Source organism: Wyeomyia smithii, chromosome 3, assembly GCF_029784165.1.
Source record: "Wyeomyia smithii strain HCP4-BCI-WySm-NY-G18 chromosome 3, ASM2978416v1, whole genome shotgun sequence".
NCBI lineage: Eukaryota > Metazoa > Arthropoda > Insecta > Diptera > Culicidae > Wyeomyia > Wyeomyia smithii.
Genome location: NC_073696.1, coordinates 226,251,164 through 226,263,213, shown reverse-complemented (window position 1 = coordinate 226,263,213; position 12,050 = coordinate 226,251,164). Strand labels below are relative to the sequence as shown.

The 12,050-nt window shown below is 36.2% G+C and overlaps 1 protein-coding gene across 3 annotated transcripts in view; it reads right to left on the bottom strand.

Annotated features, from left to right (window-relative positions):
- The window catches only part of LOC129726781 (Kv channel-interacting protein 1), a 92,124-nt gene that overhangs the window by 17,102 nt on the left and 62,972 nt on the right, over window positions 1–12,050 (bottom strand). For all 3 annotated transcript variants that reach the window (XM_055683865.1, XM_055683864.1, XM_055683863.1), the window contains one exon: window positions 6,510–7,055. In XM_055683865.1, coding sequence (XP_055539840.1) covers window positions 6,510–6,665 — 156 coding nt within the window. In that variant the 5' untranslated portion in view covers window positions 6,666–7,055. The remainder of the gene's footprint in view (window positions 1–6,509; window positions 7,056–12,050) is intronic.

Genomic DNA, 12,050 nt, shown 5'->3' with positions numbered 1-12,050 from the left:
TCTGAAACAAGTCCAATAGATTTTTCATCTCTATCAAAACCTGTTATTTCTAACAATGGTTGTTATTGTACTGTTCTATATGCTATCTTATTTTGATAGAAAGCTGATACGTTAGTAACAAAACTTGATATGGGTTTGATACTAGTGGAATCATTTTTGTTACAATTTCTGTTATTTTAACACCTAACGGGATCAAATTGAAAACACAACCTGAAAGGTTTTCTCATAACACACTAACAGTTTTTGTTACAATTTTGTTTTGCCCTTCTGATCGGGATACCGCCGGTTATGCACAGTATCAACGAATCGTAATAAATACTACAGTTGCAGTTTATTAATAACCATTCATTATGCTTTTCCCGATACATGTAGTAGCCTTGAAAAATGCCGATTACTGAAATTGCAATTTTCCCTCAATTATCACATAAATGCTTCATGGTCAGATCGCGTGCGATATCCGCTCTGACTGAATATTTTTGCGAACGTTGCAGAATGACATAACTGGAAATAGAGGCGTGACTCCTTTATTTCCAGTTATTCCATTGTCCAACGTTCGAAAAATTTTATTTCGTATGTCGCAATACTAATGTACGGAAAATATTTATTATTTTATTCTGGTTTAGAGCTATCTTCTGAATAGCTCCGTCTTAATTTCAAGTTCCTACAGTTTATCTCAGTTTCGTAAAGGTAACAAAATAACATTGTATCGTGTCGTATTGCGGCTTGTCAGGAGACAATGTTCCCGTTCCCGTATCGAATGGAAGCAGGTTGTTGCCTGTTTGAAATTGCCGATGGTAGACATCATTATGAAGGTCAAAATTCTGCTCTGATTTCAAACTATAACTGTTTTGTTTTAAGACGCAATAGCATAGGAGCAAAATCATTTTAAATCGCCGAAACTTTGCACACGTATTTGGTTTAGCAAACTGAGCATTTTTCACAGGTGGAGAGATTTTTTACACCCATGAGTTACATTCTAAAAGGGCGTATGCCTTTTGGCATAGGTTTTATTCGAAGCATTGTAGCCCAGGAACCGTTGGTTGTATTGAAAAACTGTCTGAGAATGAGTTGTAGCGAATCAAAAATGCATCATAAAAAAAATATCCACTGTACAAAAAAAAATTTTTTGACCAAAAAAATTTAAAATAAACATTATATTTCAATTTAAAAAAAGAGTTGAATTTTTTTTAATTTTTTTTTTAAAGAAACTTGACGTTAATAGCAACTTTTAAAACAAGTCCAGGATGGAGAAATGAAAAAAAACTTTTTTATGGTAGATTAAATTTTTTATGAAAATTCTAATTAAAACCTTTTTCAAAATATTTGTATTCTGATGATTTTGAAAGATGCAGAGAAATATTTTGAATCAAAAAGCTCTTGATAGTTAACATTCTAAAGGCATCAGTTTTCGAGTTATTTCTAATTTAAGCTCGAAAAATTATAATTATTTAGGAAAATACACGTTTTTCTTAATTTGTCCATGGTTCTCCAGCAAAAACCATACGTTCATTGAAATGCTTGATTAAAAATATACAATTCATTCTTTGACAACAATACGATTGGGCGAACGGTTCTCAAGAAAAGAGTTAAATGTTTTTAGTGATATAAATATACTAAGTGATATAGATATATATAAGAATCAAATATTTATTTTCGAGTTTTATTATCTTAAGAACATATTTTTTTATGACATAGATACTTTACAGAACTAATTTCAGCTTATATTTTATATACATCATAAGTAAATGATTCGTCATCTTTTGAAAACAGCTTCGTTTGTATCTTATTTTCTGAAATCGGAACAAAAGAGTATTACTTTTGTGTGGCAGCTATTACTATAGATTTTTTGAAAATATTGCTCCATTCTGTTACTTGTTACCTTGTTCATATTCTTCATATGATACCCAACTAAATGACATTTTTGATGAATTTTTATTATTTTTCTGATTAGACCAATCATACAATTCTTTTGCGCTTGTAATGGGATGTTCATGTTCTTTAGCTATACTTGCATTTCTTGCCATTCGTTTTAATATGCCACCAATTGCATCGCATGGGCCTTTACCATGAGAAGTCGCAAAAAATGCCACTCTGCATCGACGTTATATTTTGTTTTGAGCCCGCAAAGTTTTCTCTATTTTTATATAGTGAGGCAGCTCCATCAGACATTAATATCGCTTTTTTCAACTCTATTGTTGTTTTTAAAAAACTCATTAATTTGGCAATGAACACCTGAACCGCAACAGTATCATGATGGAGTACTTCCGATATTATGATGAAGCTGATATTTTTAAGTGTTCCAGATTCTGAATAGTAAACAACGAAGGGATGAATGGTGGCTTGACTATTATTCCAATAACTACACGAATCACAAATTGATAAAGACGTATTAAAATGAGCTTGACTGTTCAATATTTTTAATTTTGCAATAACGTTTTCGTTTAATTTGCGTAAGCTTGATGAGCACCGATGATCAGGAAAGGGTTTACAGCATTTGGGCTTGGTGTATTCCGTTTTCACTTCATTCATCTTCACAAAATGCAAACTGTTACTAACACATCTGGTGTAGTGCAATCGTATTTATATACGAAAACAGATATTATAAATAACCCAGTAGTTATGGGTTGCGTACTTTACAAACAGTTATTATTAGTAAACAAGTAGGTAGTGTTGCACGACAAACATATTTTTTTATAAAACATTCGGCAAGGGGGAACGTGTAGGTAGGCTAAGGTTTAGCGCTTGAGTTATTTATCCAATCGTATTGTTGTCAAAGAATGAATTGTATATTTTTGATCAAGCATTTTAATGAACGTATGGTTTTTGCTGGAGAACCATGAAAAAATAAAGAAAAACGTGTATTTTCCGAAATATTAATAATTTTTCGAGCTTGAATTCAAAATAACTCGAAAACCGATGCCTTTAGAATGTTTAATACCAAGAGCTTTTTGATTCAAAATTACTCTCTGCATATTTTAAAATCATCAGAATACAAATATTTGAAATATGTTTTAATTAGAATTTATAAAAAAATAATCTACCATAAAAAAATTATTTTTCATTTCTCCATCCTGGACTTTTTTTTTAAAGTTGCGTATTAATATCTAGTTTTTTAAAAAAAAAATAAAAAAAAAATTCAACTAATTTTTTTTTTAATTGAAATTTTATGTTTATTTTTATTAATTTTGGTCAAAAAAATTTTTTTGTGCAGTGTATATTTTGTTGTTTTTATGGTGCATTTTTAGTTCCCTACAACTCATTCTCAGACAGTTTTTCTATACAACCAACGGTTTCTGGGCTACAATGCTGCGAATAAAACCTAGGCATACGCCCTTTTAGAATGTAACTCATGGGTGTAAAAAATCTCTCCATCTGTGAAAAATGCTCAGTTTGCTAAACCAAATATGTGTGCAAAGTTTCATTCAAATCAAAAATGGTCGATATTCGACCATCGGTCATTTGGTGCGATCTTGCTCATAGGTAACACGTTCTTGAGGCAATGTTGAATTTTCTTGCCTTGCCAATTCTTTCATTTGCAGTTTTTCGTTTGTTACACACGATGGAATGCATTCTACATAAAGCACAAAGCGCGCATTCCTAGCCAACTAGGTATATTCTGTCGACCTTGTTAGGGAAAGAAGCATTAAGCGACCAATTAGAGATCGGCATTTGCGTTTCGACGAGGTTTGAAAATTTTCAGGTGTACAATAGTTCGAGATTACAATTTTCTGCATTTGGACGGGTGCTTTGATGATTTTTCAATCGATTGCTGCAAAAATAACGGAAATCGGATGGATACCCGATCAGAAAAAAAATAAATGTAACAGAAGCTGTTAGTTTGTTACGGGAAAAACCTTACAGACTGTGTTCTCAATTTGATCCCATTAGGTGTTAAAATAACAGAAATTATAGCAGAAATGATTCTTTTTGTATCAGGCACATATCAAAATTTGTTACTAATGTATCAGCTTTCTAACGAAATAATATAGTATATAGAACAAAATAATAACAAACATTGTTAGAAACAATAGGTTTTGATAAAAACGAAAAATTAGTTAGATTTGTTTCAGTTATACTTCATTCCAGGTTTTGTTATTATAACACATTCAGATTCAATTTTGTTATCAAAATTATAGGAAAAATACAAAATTGTATCAAAATATGTTATTTATATCTCGCGTTGATAGAATTTTGTAATTTTTTAGCTATGCTCTTCCGATCGGATACTGACTGAGTTTAAAACTTTTGAAAGTGGACAATTTTCGTGACGCTCTCGATGTTTTCGGTTTTTGAAGTTTGATCCCTGTATTGAAATTAGATCCCTGTATATGTTGCCGCAAGACGTAGTTCTACGTCAAAACAGTGTATGTCGCAGAATGAATAAATTTGTGTTAGCAGTAGTGCTTTGTTAATTTGAAAAGTTGCCCTCCTGGGAAGGAACGAAAGGGTCCCTGCTCCCATCCGGCGCAGGAACGCGAGCATCGTCAATCGACCGGTGCAGGTACAGTCCGCCGCAGCTCCAACAAGGTCGGTGTTATTTATTATGAGCTATTGAAACTGAACGAAACCATCACTGAGGAAAAGTAATTGAATTGATGTGATTAGCCGCGCACTGCGTAAAAGTGATTTTGTTTGCATGACAACGCTCGGCCTCATACTGCCAAAGCCGTTATAAAAACACTCAAATGGAAAATCCTGCCCCAACCTCATATTCACTGTCCGATTATTACTTGTTTCGGTCGATGACACGAGATCTGGCTGATTAGTGGTGATTATGATTAGTGCTCACTGTGATCCAATCTAAAAACCAGAATTAATCCACCTAGTGGTGAGACCCAGCCTTTCTCATTCAATCTTATCACATATTTGTTACAATAGATTTACACGAACTTATCGGCAGCGTCAAAGCTATTCGAAATAATCGTCAGTGTATGATATGTAGCCAGTCTATAAGCTACATCTCTAATGATCAGCACGGTTTCATGCCTGGGAGATCTGTTACCACGAATTTGTTGGATTTCACCAGCACCTGTATTACTGCAATGGAGAACAAAACTCAAGTGGATGTCATCTACACATATTTGAAGGCGGCTTTCGACAAAATCGATCACAATATACTGTTGGCCAAACTGTCTCGTCTTGGATCTTCTTTGTGGCTGTTATCGTGGATTAGATCTTATTTGACTGGTCGTGAACTTCGTGTTAAAGTTGACTCCAGTGTATCTACGAGATTATGCAATTCATCCGGAGTGCCCCGAAGCAGCAACATAGGTCCGTTGTTGTTTACGCTTTTTTTTCAACGACGTTGCTTCGAAATTGCGTCTGGGTTGCAAATTCCTTTATGCTGATGACTTGAAAATATATTTGGTGATTCGTTCAATTGCAGACTGTCACTGTTTGCAAAACCAGCTGAATCTGTTCACGGACTGGTGCTTTCGCAACAAACTAATCGTGAGCGTACCAAAATGCTCCGTCATGACGTTCCATCGCTCAAAACAAAAAAACGATTATATTTGATTATTGCATTAGCGGGACTTCACTCCGAAGGGTTGAGAAAATGAATGACTTGGGAGTCGTTCTGGACCCAATACTGTCATTCAACAACCACTACATCTCGATAATTGCCAAGGCCAATCGACAACTTGGTTTCATTTCGAAAGTTACCAAAGGCTTCAATGATCCATACTGTTTGAAGTCCTTGTATTGTGCGTTGGTGAGACCAATTCTGGAGACCGCTTGCATTGTCTGGAATCCTGTTGATTCGTGCTGGATCGATAGAATTGAAGGCGTTCAGCAAAGATTTATCCAACTGGCCTTACGTCACCTTCCATGGCGAAATCCTCTAGCTTTTCCGGAATATGAAAACAGATGCAAACTTTTAAACAAAGACACACTTGAAAAAAGGCGTAAAATTCAACAGGCGTTGTTCGTTGCGAAGTTGCTCAATGGAGAAGTTAATTCCCCTCGACTACTTTCCATGCTGGATTTTCGTGTGGCTCAACGTCCTCTCCGGTACCGGTCACTGTTGCAGGAAAGATTCCACCGTATTGCCTATGCATTTGATGCGGCGATACCCTCGATGATTCGGACTTTCATGCTTGTGGAGGATCACTACGACTTCAGTGAAACTTCTAGTCGTTTTAGAAATAAGATTTCACGTTCGACAAATTTGTAAATTTTATTTATTCATTAACACACTACCCATGTCAGATGAAATACAGACAAATACAAATACAAATTCGAACACTTCAGTTTAAAAAAAATACACCTTGATTATTTCTGCTGGATTTTTTTCACTCAAATTTTTGGTAGCTAATAGCACAACTATATCGAACAGTTGAAGCATAACATGCAATGAAGAAATTCATCAAATCCACAGCTTGTTCTCGAGTTGTTCTTCTATATAGTTAAAGGTTCAGAGTTGAAAATGTACTCTTACAAGATTTTGTATATTTCAAGCACAAAACTATAATGCTCTCGAATGTTTTTAAATGTTATTTTAAACTTACCGTTTTGAAGCCTCGATACATGACGCGTATTTCCTGCCGGGTGAATTTTGTGAGCCGACAAAGGTCCTCGAGCGCCACCGGGACTGGTTTCGGAGCTCGGGTCGGTTCCAACTCGTATACGACTTCCTCGATTGGACTGTCCGGTGGGGTTGCCATGATTGCATTGAACTAATATTCCAACGGGACCACGGTTGCTGCTATTGATACTACGCGGGCTACGTAAGGATCGAGTTTAATTAACTTTCCGTAGGAGTTGCACTGCTTTCCTATGCTATGCTTAAACAAAGAACGTGGGGGAAAGGCCCTGTACTAACTCGCACTTGATGCTTTCGGTGGTATGGAGGACTCGGATGTGTGTGTGTTAACTTTCTGAATGAGGAAGCTTGGCTAATGGGCTCTAAAAGTTCTCTTTCGACGCCACTACCGGTTCCGCTGCAGTTCCATTGGAGGTGGTGTCGATGGTGTTGACTCTGGAGTGATAGATGGCCTCCGTGGTTTACCGCAAACCACAGCACGGGGTCTGTTTTCGACTTGTTTTCACGGGATCTGGAATAGACGAAAGAACACATATTGTAACACATTTTTTCAACGCTGTTTGTAGCAACGAAATTGCTCCTATTTGGAGGAAAATTATTACTTTAAAAAAAGTACAGGGGGACACACACGTTTGAATCATGAGCTCTACCGCTCTGGTAATTCTCATTCTAATTATACTAATGAAAAAATTTCATGATGGTTTATGACGCCGGAATGGGTCTATTCTCATAACGGTTCTTGCCCCATTAACGCAGCCAGCAGAAACCTGCCAGTCGAACAAATGACGACTTGTTGGTGCACGTAACCTTACCCAACAGAAAGGTCAGCTTCAATTTTCCTGTTATGGCCGAATCTGATTGTTAATGCATACCGTGACCAAATATATTAAATACCAATATAGTTCACTTTCGTGAAATTATGAAGACAAATTGAAAATGACAGAAGCGTTAGTCACCTTTTCGACCGCTAGGTGCGCCACTTCTGATTTTGTTCTACACGACATGCGAAATAGAGCAACTTTTGACAATAATATTACCCTAATGGGTACACTGAAAAAAATTCACATTTTATTGTGAAGTGGACTCGGCGGAATATTTTATAATAATAAAGTTCGCCTATGCATAAGGCAATGCATGGGTGGTGTTCCACGGTTTGTACGTTTGTCGACCTCCGACAATATTTTGAGTTGTAAAATGTCGACTTCCGGTGACTGGGAAACTGCCGAAAATGACCAAATACCACCTAATATGGGTTTTTTTAACTAGAATGACGCTCAGAGGCCAGAAATTGTCTCGAAATGCCAGTTTGAAATCCAAGATGGCGACTTCCGGTTTTTGAAAAATCAGACAAAACTTTGAATTGTAAGATGGCGACTTCCAGTGATTGGAAAAAAGAGGAAAATGACAAAATACCACCAATATGGATGTTTCTTTAACTAGAATGACGCTCAGAGGCCAGAAATTGTCTCTGAATACCATTTTGAAATCCAAGATGGCGACTTCCGGTTTCTGAGAAACAGCGAGATATGACCAAATACCATCCAATATGGGTATTTCCGAAATCGTGATGATGCACTGAAACCACAAATCGACCTCAGACAACATTTTGAGTAGTAAAATGGCGACTTCTGGTGACTGGAAAACTGCCGAAAATGACCCAAAAACAACCAAATATGGGTGTTTCTTTAACCAGAATGATGCTCAGAGGCCAGAAATTGTCTCCAAATACCATTTTGAAATCCAATATGGCGACTTCCGGTTCCTAAACAACAGTGGCAAAAGACCAAATAACACTCATTATGGGTATTTCCGGGATTGTTATGATGCACTGAAGCTACGAATCGACCTCAGATAACATTATGAATTGTAACATGACGACTTCCGGTAAATGGGAAACTGCTGAAAATAACCAAATAACACCCAATATGGGTATTTCTTCAACCGGCCGATTTCCATCCAATATGAGATGTTTCGATACCAGAATGATACACAGGAGCTAGAATCGACCACAGACAACATTTTGAATTCTAAGATGGTGACTTCCGGTTTCTGTAGAACAGCCGAAAATGACTAAATAACACCTATCATTGGTGTTTCTCAAACCAGAATGACGCTCAGGGGCCAGAAATGGTCTCCAAAAAAAAATAACCTAAAGGGACCAAATACCACCCAATATGAGTGTTTCTTTAACCAGAATGATGCATGGAGCTAAAAATTGACCTCAGAAACCATTTTGAATTGTAAGATGGCAACTTCTGGGAAACAGCCGAATACTACTGCATATGAATATTTCCGTAATCGAAATAATGTATAGAAGCCAAGCATTGACCCTGGACACCATAATGAATTCGAAGATGACCACTTTCAGTTTCTGGAAAACAACGAAAATAACTGAATACCACCTAACATGAGTGTTTTCGGAATAGAGGTGATGTACTAAAGGCAAAAGTCGAGGATGTTGTCATTCCGATAAAACCAATAATTTCAAACGATATAAACAAATCGCAAGAAATCAATGAATTTGGAATGTTGAAAATTATTGAATTAAACACAAAAATAGGCGGGACGAAGTTTGCCGGGTCAGCTAGTAAATACATAAATATGCTGGTTAAAGCAAAGCTGCAAGTGATGAATATGAAGATTAGAACTCGGGAGCAAAAAATTCGGAGGGATAAAAAAAACAAAAAATACTTTCAAAACGAAGAAAACTAAACATTAAATAATAGTTTTTGCATAACAGTTGTTATCACTAATTATGTTTGTTTTGTTGAATATCTTTTATATATAATATAATAAAGCTTTCAAACCAATTACAACATGATATGTATCCATACTTAAATTGTTAAATTGATAGAACATTCGAGTGTTATCTAAGCTAAAAGTTGCACAACAACCATATACGACTATTGACAACCATTGTGCGGTTTCTCCTTTTATCTTTTTCACGAGGTAATTGAAATATTCATTTAATTGTACACATCGTGGCCTGATTATTGAGCTTGAGCTTGACGGCCGCACATTTCCTAGTTGCTTCCCGTGATGGATCTGAGCTAGTGAAGTTACACAGGGAACCACGTATACAGCAACTTGGGATTAGTTTACCATTTACACGTCGTGGCCTGATTATTTGAATATTTCTTCTTCGTGCCTCGATAAGCTACATCTATTATATTATCAATATTCAACTCCCGGAATGGCGTTAGTTTTACATACAAACAATATACGCACGAAATCTGCAACATATTTTTTTCTGTGAAAGTATGAAATTGAGTCAACTAAATCTAAAATTGAGTAAATTCAGTTTCGTGTGTGAGAATGTCACACGCTCACAGAAATTCAACAACAATGCACAGTGATACAGTAAGGCAATGTAGGCGGACACGAGTTTTTCGATGCGATTTTGTGGTTTTAGAGTAAAATTTTTTTTTTTAAGAACTTGTTTCTTATATTTAGTCTATTTTTTATGTGCGAATGAAAATTAGGGTGGTCCTGAAATCGACTAAATGAAAAAACTAACTTTTTATTTGCATAAATAAATGTATACATTCATCGGCACAGTTGTAGATCAACTAATTTTAAGCAACTTTCGGTATTTCTTTGCAATATTTGTTCTATCAAATGATACCAAAAAATATTATTTATGTTTGCCCCAAACGGAGACATCAATATATCAAAAGGGCCAATTTTTAAAATAGAAATAGTGAAAACTCTTCATCTGTATAATATATCGACAATGTTTTTTCGTCAAAATTGGCGTATTTTTGATTAAAGTTACCGAAGAAGACCGAAAAGACTGTTTTTGGAAACCAAATTTCATGTCTACAAAAAAGTTTTTTTACAAAGTTACTTAGAATTAGTTGGTCTACAAGTTTGCCAAAGAATGTTTTATTTTGTTGATTTTAGGACCACCCTAATTTTCATTCGCACATGAATAGAGGACTATGTATAAGAAACAGCTTTTTACAAAAACTATGGCTTTAAACCGCAAACCAAAATCGCAACGAAAAGCCTATGTCCGCCTAAATTGCCTTACTGTACCACTGTGCAATGAGTTTAGTTACCTTTTTCACCACAAGAGGGGGTGTTCCCTGTCTGTCTTCACGGGAATATATGGGAAATTCGAGAGTGAACTATATTGTTATTTTAAGATATTTGCCGTGACCCAAATTTTCCACTGATGTACTCGTTTCATTTGGTAGCATCGGCATCCGCCCCCGTACGCCAATCAATTTTCAGGAAGTGGAAGTGAAACCTGCTTTCGGTTTTCCGCTTTCCAAATCGGTTTTGATTGTCCATTGGGGGCGATGAGGGAGGAGCCAGAAGAAATTGGCATTTATAAGTTTTCCGAGTTTGGTGAGGTGTACACGGGTAGCATCTGATAACGCAACAAATGCTAACATTGGTTTTCTTAACAATTTGGGTCTCATCTTCAACCACAGCCTTCGTGCTACAACTGGACACAGGGTTTCCGTTTTGGAGGCTTGTAATTCATTCCTACATTTGTTTTCGTTCGTATTCTGTCCACATGTAATTTCAAATAATTTTGAATTGATCGGTCCTAATAAATTTCAATTTTTTCAAATTTGGTCTGTTAATATAGGTCCTTCACTCATGTTTTTACATTTATTCTCAAAGGTTCCACATTTTCCTCAGCTCCTGAATATTGAATGTTTCCGAGCGTCGACGAACTGTTAATCCAAGATCCCCAAGTGCGGCTGATTCCCAAACATAATTTACCCCTTCTCTCTATATACCGTTTATAACCTGTACAGGTTCGGCAGTACTCGTGATGAGTGAATTTACTGGAATCCCTCCTCCGGGGTCAGTTTGGTAATTGAATTTATTGCTTTACACGTTCATACTATGAGGTTATGAATCCGTACGTGTTAACATGTTACGATTGGGTCATGAGTGAGTTTCGGTTATGCCATCAGAAAATCATTCGATCTGATAATAAATTGAGCTGCGAAGGTAGTATTACTAGGTAGTTTTACGAATTGGATTATATAAAGCTACTTGTTGCCTTGCTACTGGATAGTGCCACCTGGATGGATTTGTGATTTTTTTTAAGTTTTCCAATGAAGAAAATGAAGGTATTCTAGATGTGAGAAAGTCGAATAATATATAGACAATATCATCATAAAACACGTCACAGGGTAAAAAAAACTGAAAAAGAACGCTTCATTGTTAAAGGTACTCCCACAAAGGAAACGGAAATGGTTAGACACTGTTATATACGGTGGTCTTCACGCATTCTCTTTCTACAGCATTCGAGCATTATTTCCCTTTCGCATTCAACATCAAACAACACCACGTCTGAGCTCATTAATATAACAAACAGTAGAGCTTCATGGTTAGTGCATGCATTTTCTTGCTGCTTATCGTGTGTTCCTTTGGTTGTAGGGTAAGTGACGGAAAATTCGTTCATCGCATGGGGCGCATCTTGTAAATAAGTTTGAGAGACTGGACATTCTTGCAGCTACCCTAGTTTCACGCGGAGCTTACT